The sequence below is a fragment of the Lissotriton vulgaris genome, chromosome 1_1, assembly GCF_964263255.1.
Source record: "Lissotriton vulgaris chromosome 1_1, aLisVul1.2, whole genome shotgun sequence".
NCBI lineage: Eukaryota > Metazoa > Chordata > Amphibia > Caudata > Salamandridae > Lissotriton > Lissotriton vulgaris.
The window spans coordinates 1,403,084,329-1,403,102,063 of NC_141685.1; the positions used below are offsets into that span (position 1 = coordinate 1,403,084,329).

At 47.1% G+C, this 17,735-nt stretch overlaps 1 protein-coding gene across 1 annotated transcript in view; it reads right to left on the minus strand.

Annotated features, from left to right (window-relative positions):
* The window catches only part of SYPL1 (synaptophysin like 1), a 276,287-nt gene extending 263,209 nt beyond the window's left edge, over positions 1–13,078 (minus strand). Inside the window, exons 1-2 of the mRNA XM_086967099.1 lie at positions 12,999–13,078; positions 12,790–12,861 (exon numbers count right to left, since the gene is read on the minus strand). Coding sequence (XP_086823225.1) covers positions 12,790–12,861; positions 12,999–13,073 — 147 coding nt within the window. The 5' untranslated portion in view covers positions 13,074–13,078. The remainder of the gene's footprint in view (positions 1–12,789; positions 12,862–12,998) is intronic.
* Between the last annotated feature and the right edge of the window lie 4,657 nt (positions 13,079–17,735).

The window sequence follows — 17,735 nt, forward strand, 5'->3', positions numbered from 1 at the left end:
AACTAGTCCGTCTTTCATTATTGTGCTGTCCCTAGGCGCGTATGTGTACATCAGGCGGTGCATCACCTATTGAACTTAAAGGGCTTCAGCACACCCCCCCCCCCTGTTGTGTGTGGCAGCCCGGGATGAGACAGCTTCCCGGGCACACACACCCGAGCACTTCACAGGTCTTTTACAGACCATTTGCATGGTAATGAGGCGCTGGTGTTGTTTCACCCCTGCAGCTCCACTCTACCTATTGTTTAATGTTTCAGCCCCCCCACCCAAAAAAATGTCTTAGCGCAACCCCACCCCCCCCCTCCCCCCTCCCCGAAATGTGGCTCCAGTTGCACCTCTGGTGTATATCACAGACAGGGGCAGATCACTGTATCTAAAATACAGCCTCAAAGATATGTCACTCAAATCACAACAAGCATTTGCAATGCAATAGGTCTCGCATTAGGAAATTTTGAGCTATTGGTATTGTAAATGACAATTTTTTTATTTCTGTGTTGGTTTTTATAATAGCTAAATTAATAGCTTTGTCATTTACAATGCCAATAGTTATAACTTTAGCAAATGTTACACCTATAGCATTTGTAATGCAATATGTGTTGTATTTACGTGACTTAGATGTATTCCTATTACAAATAACAATGGCTTTTAATTTTTTAAATAATTAATACTTAAATAAAAGTTATTGTAATTTATAATAGCAATAGCTTAAACTTTTGTAAATAACTTTTGTGAAGATTGTGTTAAGTGTATTTTATTGTGACGAAAATCCAAGTGTAATATTAACATCTTTTTGTGACATTTGTAATAAAGTTTGAGACATTGAGAGAACTTATTTGAACCAGTTGTTGTTGAATGGTTGCACAGATTAATGCTGTGGTGCCCCTGAGTGGTGGTGCTGAGTGAGTGCGATAGATAGATAGATAGATAGTGCCTATAAATAAACCCATCAGAAACATAAACACCTAATAAACAAAAATGCCTGATTATTGAAAAGGAATAGACCAAGATATTAGATTTGTGCAAATACAATAAACAGAAGCAAGACAGTGAAGGGGCAGGAGAGAGAGACAGAAAGAGGAAGAGTGGAGAGGCCAATACAGTGAAGGGGCAGGAGAGAGTGAGACAGAAAGAGGAAGAGTGGAGAGGCCAATACAGTGAAGGGGCAGGAGAGAGTGAGACAGAAAGAGGAAGAGTGGAGAGGCCAAGACAGTGAAGGGGCAGGGGAGAGTGAGACGGAAATAGAGGAAGAGTGGAGCGGGTAAGACAGTGAAGGGGCAGGAGAGAGAGACGGAAACTGAGGAAGAGAGGAGAGGCCAAGACATTGAAGGGGCAGGAGAGAGTGAGACAGAAATAGAGGAACAGTGGAGAGGCCAAGACAGAGAAGGGGCAGGATAGAGTGAGACAGAAATAGAGGAAGAGTAGAGAGGTCAAGACAGTGAAGGGGCAGGAGAGAGTGAGGCGGAAACAGACGAAGAGTGGAAAGGCCAAGACAGGGAAGGGGCAGGAGAGAGTGAGACAGAAATAGAGGAAGAGTGGAGAGGCCAAGACAGTGAAGGGTCAGGAGAGAGTGAGTCAGAAACAGAGTAAGAGTGGAGAGGCCAAGACAGGGAAGGGGCAGGAGAGAGTGAGTCAGAAATAGAGGAAGAGTGGAGAGGTGAAGACAGTGAAGGGGCAGGAGAGAGTGAGACGGATATTGAGGAAGAGTGGAGAGGTGAAGACAGGGAAGGGGCAGGAGAGAGTGAGTCAGAAATAGAGGAAGAGTGGAGAGGTGAAGACAGTGAAGGGGCAGGAGAGAGTGAGGCGGAAACTGAGGAAGAGTGGAGAGGCTGAGTGAGTGCAATAGATAGATAGATAGATAGATAGATAGTGCCTATAAATAAACCCATCAGAAACAAACACCTAATAAACAAAAATGCCTGATTATTGAAAAGGAATAGACCAAGATATTAGATTTGTGCAAATACAATAAACAGAAGCAAGACAGTGAAGGGGCAGGAGAGAGTGAATCTGAAATAGAGGAAGAGTGGAGAGGCCAAGACAGGGCAGACATGGCTTTGGCGGCGATGGGACTGCGTTATTACAGGAAACATCTCAGAACCAGCTTTGTAAGGGCCGACCTAGCCGCGCCTGCCTCGAGTCGGCAAGAAAACTACAATTCCCATGATGCCATCGTCATGGACGTACTTAGGCGGGGCGGCGCAGGAGAGGGTGCGCGTAATTCTAAACACTTCCTGGTTTTGCCGGCTGGACAGAGGACTTACTGTCGGCCGTTCCTGTTGTGCCTCCGTTGCCCTACAGGATCGTGGGGATTCTATGTCCTGATCGCAGACGTCAACTCTGCGAGTACCCGTCGACCCTTCGTGAGCGGAACGCAGTAGTTTTGCTACGCGTTACCGTGTCACGTTTGTAGGAGTTCTGATTTCATTCCGGATAGGAGTGTTCCCTTTCATTCGGAGCAGAGCGTGGTAGTGAGGTTAACTACGCACCGCTGTTCCTTGACTCCTTGTTGGTTGTGTTGCTTTTGGCAGTACCGGAGTGCGGTGGTGGTCGCAACCACGCATTACCGGCCTGTTGGGTTAAAGAGTGTATTTTTCTTCCCTGAACGTAGAGGTGGTCGCAACCACACATTAATGGGTTTTTACTATTCACAAGTGTTCTCTTCCCGGAGCACGGTGGTGGTCGCAGCTACGTGTGACCGGCGGACATACAGACTAGGATTATGCTCAGGTTGAGCTAGAGAATTCTTTAGAGTTATCTTTTTCTTTTCCTCCTTTTGCTTGGCATTATTCTGCGGAGTTCCTTGGTGGTCGCAACCAGGCTCCACAGTCTCTTTCGTTGGGGAAACACTTATACAGAGCCTCTCATTGCCTTACATCTCTGATGGAAGAAGTCATTCCTGTCATTTACTTATTTTCTACATGAAGGATTGGGGAGGATTTAGGATCAGTATTATTGTTCTAGTATACATTTGTGGTATGTTTCAAGTTTCATGTGACAGGGGGGGGGGGGGGGGAATATGAGCAGGAGTTGAGGACAAATGGATTGTCAGGCTTAAACCTCTATATCTTCCTCAGATTGCTTATTGAACCTGGAAGACGGTCTTGGGTGTATGCTTGTCTGTCCAGAAAGACCTTTGTGCGACAGGTATTCCTCCTTTATTAGCGAGACATTATGAGAGTAGTCTATATGTATGCATAGTGCTTATAGTGGCCTTTTTTTGTTTCAGGTCTCCTGGTCCCAGAGGGTCTTCCCCCCTTCATTTTTCCCCTCACCTGATGGTTCGAGCACCCTGTATGATATACTCTCAGGGTGTTGGTAACGTCTGGAGGTGGACCCTTACTAGCATCAATCAGATTCTGCGGCGCGCCATCCTGACAAGCTTCTGCACGAGCGAGGTACTTGCGAAGTACTCGATAAACACCGCTAAGCTCCAAAGTAATAGACCTGCTGAGATAGGTTTACTGTCTTACGTGTGAGCCAAGAAATGATGTGGAGTGGTGTGGCTCACTGGTTAGAGGCAGCAGACCTGAAAGCAGAGAGCGGCCCGGGACCAGGGTTCAATTCCCAACGCGGCAGGGTCGTGGACCAGGGTCAGCGGACTCGATAATTCTCACCTCGGTGCCTACTCTAACCAGGGATCACACTCGGCAACTCTGGGCATTAGCTTGCCTCATCTCTACAACGGCCCCCCACATTCGCCGAGGATGCCTGGTTTCACCTTGGAGATACCCAGTAGGGACCATCTCACAGGGATAGCCCGGACGGGTTCCCCAGCGGTGTACAGCGCCACAACGCCTCAGGGCAGCAGTGCGCTTTACAAGACCACATTACATTACATTACTAGTGAGCAAATCTGAATCCCCCCAAAAAAAGGCTGCAGAACTAGAAGATCCCATATCCTCAGCATGCAGACTCTGATAGCGAGAGTACATGTTCAATCTAAGATAGGTACATAACAGATCACCGCCCAGCAGTTCACCTCTCTCAGACACCAACAACAAATGCAGGCGCCCTGCCAAGGACAGACTGTATGAACACAAGTGGAATGGAAAGAGGTCAGTAAATTCAGTCACAAGAACATACCCGCAGACGCTGGGCTATGAAGAAAACATGAAAGGGCACAAGAAGACAGGCTCTGCAGTCACGTGACTGCAGATGGCGGATAGGTTAGTAGCTAGCGGCTCCAAGAGGGAACGAAAAAGCTTGTTTTAAATATTCAATTACTATTGTGTCATCCCTGTGACCGAGTATGCATGAGTGCGTCATAAAAAATGAAAAAGCGGAGTCTCTGGTAAAGCGAACGTTGAGCCGGGCCATGCATACCTTTCTTTCTCCCTTGCAGAAAGCAATTTGACGCTTCAGAGCATGTGTCTCCTGCATCAACCCTCAGTGGTTGTTTGCAGTTTCCAGGCTGAACTGCACCATTTAATATGAGTTGGCGAACGCTCGCTGAAATTCACCTGGGCATCGTGTGCTTTTCAGTCCTGGTGTTTCCTTTAACCCCTTCGATGCTGATGACGAGCTCAGCTCGTCATCTAACGCGGCTTTTAGAAAAAAGCCGCGTAGCGCGAAAATAACCGCTGCAGCGATGCGGTTAAGAACCATGTACTGGGACACTAAGTAAGATGACTGCCATACATACACATTATATATTTATTTGTAAACAAGTACTAATAAAGCCTATGAGATCTATTGGCTTTGGCAGTGATTTTCAGCCATGGTGACAGCTGCGCGGCTGCTGTTCAGCATGATAGCAAATAATTATTTTAAAAGTGCTATGACGCAGCCGGCACTAATGCGCGTAATGGGTTGGGTGATAAGTCAATAGACCGAGAGAAAGGGAAAGAAAGAGGATGTGGATGGGGATAGGACATGTGAGAGACAATGGGAAACCACACTCAAAACAAGCATTGGAAATGCAATAGGTCTCGCATTAGAAAAGTTGGAGCTATTGGTTTTGTAAATGACTATTTTTTTTTAATGTGTTGGTCTTGAAAATAGCCAAATTAATAGCTTTGTCATTTACAATGCCAATGCTTTAAACTTTTTCAAATGTGACACCTATAGCATTTGTAATGTAATTTGTAATGTTTTGTATGTACGTGACTTAGATGTATTCATCTAACAAAATAACAAGTCTGTTTAAATTCAGCTACGTACTTGCTATAACGAGTAAAAGAATGGGTGTTGCATCTTACACCGTGCTGTGGTTCAAACACATAAGCTGGGTGCAGGGATCGGCCGCACACTTCCGTTTCCATTCGTCTTGAGAACATGATGCTTGCATGCAGTTTCAGCGCCCACCTTTTAACTCTAGCAGCATTAGCACGCTAGTGATTGCACCCAAACAAAACACCCCCAATCCCGTAACTTGTAAGGTACAAAAATAATTTTATTAAAACAAACTGAAAAACGATTGTTAGTTGCAGTTTAGTTAAGAACATCCCACATCCGTGTGTATGTAACTCATGCTGCGCTTGGGCATGCTGTGGTCGGAGGCGGGAGGGGTCTGCAGGCACTGCCGATGGCGCTGGGGCAGGCTGTGGTGGGAGGCGTCTGTAGGCATTGCCGATGGCGCTGGGGCAGGCTGTGGTGAGAGACGGGAGGGGTATGCAGGCACTGCCGATAGCGCTTGGGCAGGCTGTGGTGGGAGGCGGCTGCAGGCACCGCCGATCTTCTGTATATTTTCATCCGTAAGAAGCTATTTTGGCATATTTACAGAACTTACCAATACCATTTTTAGCCAAAAATAAAATTGGTGGTATTTTGGGGAGAAGTTTCGAAAAATAAGCCACTAACGAATAACATTAAAAAAAAACTAGGTGCAAAGTGCACACAGTGAAAGGAAGTAATACAAGGATGTGGGGAAGGTGGCGCATACAAGGGAAATGGAGATGGGCAGGAGAAGGTAGCAGTCAGTGGACAAAAGGGTGGAAGGAAGTAATACGAGGATGTGGGGAAGGAGGCTCATACAACGGAAATGGAGATGGGCAGGAGAAGGTAGCAGTCAGTGGTGAACAAGGAGCTAACAGAACAAGCATTGGCGGCCGTGAAACGAAAATCGGCCACAAAATAATAATTTTACTGTAACTTTGCTGCGGGCATTGCGGGTGCACTACCTACCTGTGTAGACCCCTGGACACCTGGGCCCTGGAGGAGAGTGCTAGCCCTGGCTTTGCGACCTATGACATTTCTGCTGTTTCTGGGGGCAAGGGCCGCCCCTCGGGTGGTCTATCCATATGGGTAGGTATACACCTAGGTGTACAGGCTACCCATATGGAAACAAACTCCCCAGATATCCAATGTGTTCTACTAATGCCCGTTAATAAATCTCGAGTGGCTATCATAAACATCTATTCTAGGCCCACCATGAATGGAAAGGAATCAAGTACTATTAAAGCGCTTGACCTTTTTATTCAGACACATGATCCCACAATTCCGATTCTTGGCGGCGATTTTAATTGCCAGTTTGAGACCCTGGGTGGATTTTAGATGTGCGAACAGGACGAGGTTGATTCAATCTGGCACATCCCGGTCCCAACAATTGCCCCGGTTAGGGCCTGGACTTCGCTAGTACTACAAATTAAATCCTTTACCCTTGCAATGTCCTTGCGGGCATGCAACGGAAGGTCCAATAACGATAGTTCCGGCCTACCCACATATAATAGGATCAACCGCACTTCCATCAGTGACTATCTCATGCTGGAAGCCAAATATTGGGATAGGTTCAAAGACTTCAGGGTTGTACCAAGGCACGACAGTGACCACAACGCCTTGGTCCGGACGCTTAAGCCTGGTGCATTTGGTTTAACTAACCCCGACTCTAGTCATAACATGGCAGTGCCACCCTTTATTATATCCAATAACAGGAGAAGGGTCAAATGGCCTTCTTGTGTGGACTCTCCCACTCGACTTGCAGAAATTTACCAGATCGCTACCCCGCTCATAAGTGAAATGGGGGTTTTTACCTCCCATGGGTAGGTTATAGAGATCCACAGAAAGTTAGTTGTGAGCCTAGGGGATGTATTCTATCCAGTTAGCGGGTACAAGCTACCCAGGACTAAAACACACCCTTGGCATGACCATGCCTGTAAAAAAGCAAAGAGAGATCTTCTTGCAGCAATCAAATCTAAAGACACCCTAAAAATTCTAGCATCCAGACTGCTGTACAAGAAGGAACTAATCAGGGGCAAGAGCGAGTGGGAGGAATCTAGATGGGATGAGCTGAGGCAAGCACTCCTCTTAAAGGATGCTAAGACCTTTTGGGCTATCGCCACTTCCGCGGCGGGAGGCGAGAGAGAGGCTGGGGTCTCGAATATCGCCCCCTCGGTGTGGGAGGCGCATTTTAAGGCTCTCTATACAAGTCCTGAGCTGGGGGCTTATGTGTGCCAAGGTTGGGACAAGTTGCCTAAAGTGGCCACGGTCTCTAGGACCTTTATGAACCAGGACCTCCGGCACGAGCATAGACTGCCGGGGGTCTTGGGGCCTGGGGCTCTTGCCCATCAAGGCCAGGACACGATGCCAGTCTCTGGGATTTCTGTGGCCCCAGACCTCCCGCACGAGCATAGACTGCGGGGGGCCTTGGGCCTTGGATACCAGATAGAACAGTTGGATGCCCAGGAGAGGATTGCCACTAATAATTTAGACTCCATTTCCCTTAAGGAAGTTGAATCTGCAATTGAGAGACTGCTCCCGAATAAAGCCCCAGGCCTTGACAAGCTCCCGGGGGACCTTTTTCGCTCCCAGCCAAAAATCTGGGCTCCTTACCTGGTGGTCTTGTTTAATGCGGTTCTTCAGGGTGCCGCATTGCCAGAGCCCTGGCTGGGAACCGAGATTGTCCCAATTTTTAAGAAGGGCTGCCCGCTTGTCCCATCTAATTACAGACCAATCAGTTTACTAGATACTACCCAGAAACTGATGGGCAGAATTTTACTTGACAGATTATTGGGCTGGATGGAGGAGAATAAAATATTGACCACCCTCCAAGCCGGATTTAGATCAGGCGTCTCGACCATGGACCAGATCTTCCGGCTCCAGGTCCTATACTGGAAAACTGCAAGAGTAGAGGGTGGCAGCCTCTACCTTGTTTTTGTGGACCTGCGGGCCGCGTTCGATCTGGTTCCTAGGGAGAGGCTCTGGACGGTGCTTGAGGAACTAGGCCTCCCGTGCTACTTATTGGATGCCCTAATTAGATTTCATACAGGGAATTATGCACAGGTGAGGTGCGGGAGGAACGGGGCATTATCAGCTCGTTTCCCTGTAACCCGGGGCGTACGTCAGGGCTGCGTACTGGCTCCCACCCTTTTCAGCCTATATGTTAATGGTCTGATAGATGAACTTAATGGTATTAGGGACAATGATGCTCCGTGTCTGGCTTCCGGCCAGGTGCCAGCTCTGATGTTCGCGGACGACACTTTGTTGTTGTCGCGGACATCGGGCATCCAGAGGGTCCTGGACGGGTTTGTGACTTTTTGTGCCTCGCGGGGATTGGAGGTTAACTTGGAGAAAAACAAGTTTATGATTTTCAACCCCCCGAGGCACACCCGTCCGAATCCCGTACTGAATGGAACTCCCTTAGAACGAGTTAAGACCTTTATCTATCTGGGGGTCACGTTGACCGAGCAGTTTCTATGGGACTGTCAAGTATCTAAATCCTCCCTGAGACTGTCACAGATTATGGGAGGCATCGGCAGATTTTATAGATCTTCAACATTTAAACCAGTTGTCCCTGTACTCGAGATTTATAAAACACAGGTGAGGACAGCAGCCTTGTATGCTGCAGAACTTTGGGGACACACGAACACACAATCTATTGAAGGTAGAACAGACCTTTATGAGCAGCCTGGTTGGCCTTCCCCAAAGCACGCCCCTCATACCACTATGGTTGGATATGGGCCTGGTACCCATTAACAAATTGGCAGCTGTATGACCTCTGCTCTACTGGAGAAGGCTCTGGTCTGTGCCAGAGCTTGTATCCTTTAGAGCAGAATTCATTCCAATTTGGGGGCAGCTAAAGAATAAGAGCATACCCTGGCTAGTTCACATAAAGGCTCTCCTCTATCAAGTTGGTTTGCCCCAACTGTGGGAGTCACCGGAGGACAGCTGTGTGAGGACACAAAGGTCTGAGCTAGTGGCGGCCGTAAGGTCTCATAACCTTAAATTTCTGTATTGCTCGACTTCCTTGGGTAGGCTGTCTACTGAGTTCGTACTGATGAAAATTGAACCCAAGATGGAGGTATTCCTGGACGTAGTGCAGCCCCTACTTGCAAGAAAATTATACACCCAACTGAGGCATGGTTCTATTCCGATTGGGGCATTGACATCTAAATGGGCGAAGTCGGTGGAGGGCAATTGCCCTGCCTGTAATTACTACAGGGAAGACATTGTACATATTTTCTTTTTCTGCCCGGCATACAGCGAAATTTGGAAATGTTGGATTATCCCTCTGTGTAAAAACTTGGGTTTTAGACAATGTGCACAAGCGTGCAGAGCTTTAACATATACTAATCAAGGGAGAAAGGATCACTTGTCCTGTACAGCCTTAGGTCTGCAGGAGTTTCGGCCGGACGTCCCAAAGTAAAAGACCCTCATGCACGTGATGGGTATGATGGTATTTAAGCGGTATATCTTGGTTCTCCGCTGTACATGTCACGTGTGTGCATAATCATTAGGTCGTTGAGTTATGCAGCCTCCACCAGGAGGTTCTTACCCAAGGTTGGAGCAGTAGTGAGCCAGTGATAGGGGATCTTAAAAAGGCCCGGAAAACCAGATGGAAAGGTATTTATTAGGTCTGGATAACTCTGTAAAAGTGCATCTTGTGATTTATTTATGAGTCGTAGGTGCACTTAGAGTAATAGATTAAAATATTGTGAGGGGGGGGGGGGGGAGTAAAACTTGGTCGACATGTTTCTGCCTTGTCCGCCTAGGTTAGGACTTACGGGCATTCATCAGGACCGTTATGTGAATGACGTGGGGGAGATAGGGGATAAAGTGCTCTCAAAAAAAGTGATTAGAAAATAGGATCATTAACCTGTTTCCTTATGATAAAGGTCTCAGTGTACCTTGCGCGTATATTATACGTGCTCCAGTCGGGTGGAGGGCTCGGGGTGGACTCTTGTGTCTGCTCCTCGCGTCTACACTGTTTGCGCTGCTCACAGCCACCCGGTCCGGTGGCTGTGAGCCATTGTGATATGTTTTTAACACTGCTTTGATATGAACTGTGAACTATAAACTGATAAAGTGCAATAAAACTAAAACATAGTTTTACCAAACATACATTGTGACAAGTCTCAATATTTAAATCCTCAGCCTTTTTGAAAGTATTACGAATAATTATATGGAATCTGTTATAACCTATGTTTGTCCTTAACGTTTCAGTGCGGAATTGATGTATATTTAAACACATTTTTGTACCTTTGCCTTTCCCGCCGAATTCTTGGCATGCCCATTCAATTATTATATCCCTACTACCAACACTAAAATAGGACAATCTTTTATTGTCCATCTGTCTGGGACACTTTTGTTGTTTGACTCACTACTGTTCCAACCTTGGGTAAGAACCTCCTGGTGGAGGCTGCATAACTCAATGAACTAATGATTATGCACACATGTGACATGTACAGCGGAGAACCAAGATATACCGCTTAAATACCATCATACCCATCACGTGCATGAGGGTCTTTTACTTTGGGACGTACGGCCGAAACTCCTGCAGACCTAAGGTTGTACAGGACAAGTGATCCTTTCTCCCTTGATTAGTATATGCATTTTTGGAAACTGAAAGGATCCTCGTTTCCATCTCCCCCCCCTTCTGATTAGAAGAGAGCTTTAACATATGACACTGCCCCTCCCATGGTCTTCGCTGTCTCACGATTTTTATATGGCATGTGGCGGAGAAGATCGGTTTTTATCAACAAAAAGTAATGGCCCCTTTCTTTCTCTTTTTCAACTTTGATAACTCAACGTTTAATAACTTTTTAAATTGTATGTATTTATTGTTTTACTTCTGTGCTTGTATATATTTTATTGTACTGTTATGGTCTTCGACCGAAATAAAGTTATCAAATGAATAATTTAAAAAAACGGGGGAAAAAACACGAGTGTGACGCAAAATCTGCCGTGAAATGAAAGAAAAACAAGTCGGATGGGGTGGGGGCGGGGGAGGAGAGCGAGCAGCCTTTGATGAGCGAGTGGGGAGGGGGGAAGGAGAAACGAGAGACAGGCATTGCTACACCAGCTCGACCTAAAAAATCATTCTTGAAAACGGGTAAATGTTGTAAATATGATTCTTGATTTTACAATGTAACTTAGTCTGTCTTCTACATCGTTTTCTTATGTATGCTCTTTTAGAATATTACTACTGTTCTGTAGTTGTGATCTCACTCAGCTCGGATTCCAGTTTGGTCAGTTGGAGACTGGTCAACTGTTGAGATACATGCTTGTCTCTGTGCTGCAAATAAACGTGTAAAGTGCTTCATACAGTGCTGCAAATAAGCTTGCAAAGTGTTTCAGACAAGTTTGGTATTTGGACCCGTTTATTTTACAACAGTAAACTGATGCTATTTTAGGTGTATATTGTAAATGCGGTGTTAATAGTCAGATCAATGCTGTAAATGGCAGGTTATGTCCGGTACAGAGTAACTGCACGTCTTTAACTTGAAAGGGAGAGTACATTTACTTTCCAGCACAGCTGCAACACATTTAATGGGAGTACGTACCTGCACTTCTCAGGAGCAAACAGGTACTTTGAGAAGAAAGTACCAGCACTTCTGTATTTTCATTTAAAGCACTGGGCCAGATGCAATGAATTAGTGACCGCCTAAACAATACCTAAATTCATATTTTCAATGGGGGGGGGGGGGGGGTTGAACAAAGGATTAAGTGATCAACATTGCTTACATTGTCTTCCTTTATTGACAAGCAATTTACACAAGCCTTCTAACAGTAGTAATGTGGCTGGCTCTGTTGTGCCGTGTAACTACTGCACCGCGGAAGCAGTTTTACCACAAATCTTGACTGTTTAAACGGCAAAACGTGTGGTAACCACCGTTTATAGTACATCGTTACTATATGTGGAGTTAACTTAAACGGCCACCTGATATTTAGGGGGCACTTTTGACCCATTCATTATACGGGAAGTGGGGTACATGGTATGCATTACGTTAAGAAGGAAAACTACAGAGCTCCTGTTAGTTTGTACATAGAATACTGTGAGCAATCTGTACGGGGCTGATTTACAGCAAAAACATTAATTTGAGAGAAAAATATTTAAGCATAAGCTTCTCTTTAAAACAAAACGTGTCTTTGAAAAACACCACACGGAAGAATTAATCCACACTCCAACCCCGCCTGAAAATGCAGACAAACAGGACGTGGAGACTCACAGAAGGCCCATCCCAGATAAAAGACTTTCTCTTTCCAAGGCCCAAGGTGTATGAACGATTTTTGTCTGAAACTATCAACCATCACCCCTAGGTCATTCTGTATATAAGAAGGAATGAGAAAGTACGAGTACTAAAGTCACTGCCTAGCACCCTCGATGACAGCTGTCGGTCCCGCCCTCCCCGGGCTGGGTGCACGGTGTAGGCCTTGGGTAAGGAACTCGAGACTCCCTCGAGAGCCTTGGTTCCTAGATCCCGGCCGCACCCCAGCACGGAGCCGCCCCGGGACCTGACGCACCCAGCTCTTGCCTTGAAAAAGCGCCTTATAATCTTTGGCCCTAGGCCCGGGCGCCCCTCAGTAGTGAAAGCTCACCCCTCCCCTCAGTGACAGCTCTGCGGCTCCTGTACTCACCCACTCCAGCACCTTGATGAAGCCCAGCGGCTCCAGAAGCGGACTCATGCTCAGCTGCGCGCCCGACATTTTCTGCAGAGAGAGAACGGAACAAACAAGTTGGCAACCGCGGGGTTCACTCACACACGCAGGCCTCACATGCACACAACCGCCCTTGCGATTTTTTTTCGTTGTCGGAAAACTTTCTTGAAGGAAATCCCGCCCCGTACCTGAGTCAGGCGGTTCATGGCTCGGGGAGTAGGCGGACAGAAACCAGAAGCCTGTCCCGCCCGAGCCCCGCCCATAGGTAGCCCAAAACCAACCGAAAGCCACCCACGCGTAGCCCAAAACAAGCCCAACTAACCTTCACAAAAAACACTGTTTTTATTACAGCATGAGCATAAAGCTACTGCCAATTAGTGTTTTCTGACACTGGATCGCCAAGAAGATATCGTTGAACAAACTTTGTGTTCTTTCACGTTGTAATTGTAGGTCCAATTACTTTATTAATGTTACAGCGTAAAAGCTGTCAACTAGTTTTACAACAATAAAATGTGCACCTTGCACACGTTAAGTGAACGACAATAATTTTGAGCAAAACATTGTTCAAGCCTCGGTTAACGAGTGATTAGAGCTGTAGAAATAGACATTAGTCTTACATTGTGTGTTTAACATGTCCAATGATTTACTTTTCTGATGGCTGAAACTATGTGGAAATTAAAATTTATAAAAAGTAGTGTAGAAGTGCACAGGCCCCCTCCCAAATGATCACTTCGAGGCAGGTGTGAGGGGAAATACTCTTTTATTAATTAAGGTAATTACTGGGGAAGAGCGCCGGGCGTCTAGTGGGGATCGCGCTCTGCCGGGCTCTGAGCGGCGCGAACAGCCGTTCGCGCATGCGCAGTCCTGCATTCTCTGCCGGCGCGTGTTACGTCACACGCAAGCAGGCTGCCTCTAGAATGCTAACACCACATGTTATGTTATGTTATGTTAAAAAGTTTATACCGCGCACGTACACCGAGACGGTTTCTTGGCGCTCATAACAGACATAACGAGCCAGGTCAGAGGGTATTATTCTAAGGCCGCTTTGAAAAGGAAAGTTTTTAAAGTTTTTCTGAACAACTCATAGGAGGGGCAGTGGCGAAAGGAAGAAGGGAGGGAGTTCCAGAAGGAAGGGCCTAAAAAAGAAAAACGCATTCCGCCGTGTTTTTTGCGGCGGTTAGATGGGATGCAGAGAAGATTGTCAGCAGAAGATCTTAAATTACGGGTAGGGAGGTATCTCTTTAGCTTGGAGGAGATAAACTCGGGGGCGCGGTTATGGAGAGATTTGAATATGGTGCATCCGAGTTCGAAGGAGCACCGTTTAGCCACTGGGAGCCAATGGAGGCTCCTCAGAAGGGGGGAGACATGCTGGTGTTTAGGTTGATGGAACACCAAGCGGGCGGCCTGGTTCTGAATTAACTGGAGTTTTTGAAACTGATAGGCAGGAATCCCCACATACAAGATGTTAGCAAAGTCAACCCTGGAGATGACCAAAGCCAGTATGACTAGTATGAGTGCCTCTCTGGTAAGAAATCGGCAGATCTTACGGATCCTGCGCAGTTGAAAAAAGCAGGATGATGTAACAGCCGAGATCTGAGATTTCATGGATAAGTCCTCAGAGATGACCACTCCAAGGCTTTTCACAGAGCCGACCGGGCGAGGGGGGGTACCGAGAGAAAGGGGCCAGTAATTGTCGTCCCATGGATTGGTAGGACCACCCACCAGAACAAGATCCGTCTTAGACGGGTTCAGCTTGAGCTGGCTGTGAGCCATCCAGTCAGAGATGAACAACATTGTTGTTTGAAAATTAGAACGGGAGGAAGGTGAAGTGTCCAAAGGGAAGACCAATTGCAGGTCGTCTGCATAGTTATATATAGTGGCAGGGGAGTGACGAAGGGAGACCATAAGTGGTTGCATGTATAGGTTAAAGAGGAGCGGGGAAAGAGCTGAACCCTGGGGGACACCACAGGTGAGGGGGGAGAAAGGAGCAGAGAAGGTAGAAAGGAGGACTGCCTGGGAGCGGCCTTGCAAGAAGGATCGAACCCAGTCAAGGGCGATGCCCTGGATGCCGGCGTTTCTGACACGGTCGACCAAAATAGTATGATCGACCGTGTCAAAAGCCGCAGAGAGGTCCAACAATACCAGCGCTTGGGAAATGTTATTATCGGCACAGGTTCTAAGCGTGTCCATGACAGGCGCGATCACCATCTCTGTGGAATGGAGGGGGCGAAAACCAGCCTGTTGGGGGTCCAAGAAAAGGGAAGTCTCCATAAACGTGCTCAGACACCTAGTTACATAGGTTTCTAGGATTTTTCCCAAAAAAGGGAGAAGGGAAATGGGTCTGTAATTGCTCAGCACAAGTGGATCTGCGTTGGGCTTTTTCAGAATGGGTAACACCACAGCCTGCTTGAAAGCTTCTGGGACAACTCCTGATGTTAAAGAGCAGTTGAGGAGGGCCAAAGCAGGATCAGGGCAGGTCATGAAGATTTCTTTGAGAATATGTGGGGGGCAGCAGTCCTTGGGAGAACCGGAACTGACTTTGTGAAGAAGACTGTGGAAGTCGGTGATGAAATAGGAGGAAAAGTATGAAATTTCTGAGGGTTTTCAGGGGGGAGGGGAAATGATTTGGAAGGGGAAGGTGGAGAGATATTGTTTTTAATTGTGGAAATTTTATCTTGAAAGAAGGCATTAAGCTCATCACACAATGCCTGGGTGGGCACAGGTGGAAGAGTGATGCGATTGGGAAGGGAAAGCTCATTGACAATCGAGAAAATGTCTTTGGCTTTTGAAGCCGACTCCAAGATTTTACGGGAAAAGTAGGAGGTCTTTGCCTCGAGTATGGAGGATTTATACTTGTTAAGTAAAGTAGTAAATTCTGTCTTAAGTGCAGGGTCGTACTTGTGGCGCCAGCGACGTTCAGCTTGGCGGAGGGCTAATTTGTCAAGTTTAAGCTGGTCATTAAACCATCGCTGGGCGTCGTGGGGGCGCAGAACTTTTATGGTCTTTAGAGGAGCTACAGTGTCGGCTGCTGCCTTCAGCCAATGCTCAAGCGTAGATGCTTGGTGAGAGACTGATTCAGAGACTGGAGGGACTGAGGCTGCCAGAAGAGAGTGAAGTTTTGACAAATTGGCATTCTTCCAATTACGGGCCGTGATGTTAGCCGGGCGCGGAGTGTGGTGGAAGCTAGGAAGGTCAACAGAGAAAGAAATAAGGTAGTGGTCTGACCAAGTGATCTCCTCCTTTTACACAACGGACATTTACAGTTCAATGTTCAACGTTATCTCACTCAAAGTCTCTGAGGTGTGAGGGTCTGACTATCACTCTCCCAGCGCGCGTGCGTCTTACCGGAGTGGAGGCTCCATGGACAACTTCGGGAGTGGGGCTCCCTACCTTTTCTCTCCCTTGACCATCTCCCATTCTCCTGGGTGTCGCCTCTTCCTTTGCTGGTGTTTCCTTCACACTTGTCTCAACCAGTTCTTCACTCTCTATGCACGTATCTCCGCCTCCCTGACTTTCGTCAACTGACTCTCTTTCTTCAGTTTCTCCTTCTTGTCTTTGAACAGAAGTGCAGTTTCCTTTCTCCTCCGGCCATTGCACAATCTTATTTATCTTTGCCATGCGATCCTGAGACCACACCTTTCCGTCGCTAAGGAGGGCTGCTCTGCTGTACACTTCCCCCACTTGTAGGGGTGGGCTGTATTTACTTTCTCCCTTCTTCCTCAGTACTGCTTGTTTAACTCTCACCCATTCCCCTTTTTCCAAAGTCGAGTCCTTCACTCTCTTTCTCCGATTGTAGTGGTCTGTGTACACTCTTTGGGCCTTCTCCAAGTTGTGCTGGACTACGGCAGGCGACCACTTACTGGTGACCATTTTTTCTCTCCATACCACATTGTCTTTCGTGAACGGATGCCTGCCTCTAAGGATCTGGAAGGGACTGTACCCTGTTGCAGTGGGAGTGATTCTATACGCCCACAGCATTCTTTGAATTTCTGCCTCCCAGTCTTTTCCTTGCATAATGGCAGCTTGAATCGACCCCATAAGAACTCGGTTAGACCTTTCCACCTGTCCATTGCTGGCTGGATGATACACTGAGGTGTGTTTGGGCTTGATTCCGTTCCTCTCTGTGTATCGGTGCCACTTATCGGATGTGAATTGCGGGCCATTGTCTGTCAATATAGTCCGCAGGCTGCCTTCCCTTAGGAACACCGACATGAGGAATTTTATGACTACATCCGAGTCCATTTCTTCCTGCACATGCACTCTGGCCATTTGGAATACTTACCCACCAGTACACACAAGTACTTGGCTGTTCCTTGTCCATCCAGTATCAGCCGTAGGATGTCGACAGCGAGATCTTCCCATGGATCATGGGGTTGTTCAAAACTGCCCAATGCCGGCCTCAAAGGTTTAAGCACCTTGTCTGACTCCTGGCATTGGTTGCATTCCCTGACATGTCTCTCAATCTGGATGTCCATATCTGGCCACCAGTACATCTGCTTCACTCTCGACTTGGTCTTCACAATGCCGAGGTGACCTTCATGCAGTTGGTTCAGCAATGTAGAGATCAGCTTTTCTACGGGCACCACCTTGTCCCCGCGATACAGAAATGTTCCTGAGTCACTCATGGATAACTCCTCTCTCACTTCGTACAGTTTCCTAGGCACCTCCTTTAGCCTTTTCTTTTCTGGCCACCCATTGACAAGGTACCTCTTGATCTCTTCCAAGGTCTCATCTTCTTCATATGCGTGTTCCCATTCTTGTATGCTGATCGCTCTCTCCATGTCTTCCATTACTGCTACCATTTCTTCATTCTCTTCTGCAGGCGTGGGTGCATCCTCCATGGCTGAGGCCCTGCTGAGATAGTCCGCCACTTTGTTGCGTGTCCCCGGGATGTATTCTACATCGTACGTGTACTCTAATAGTTT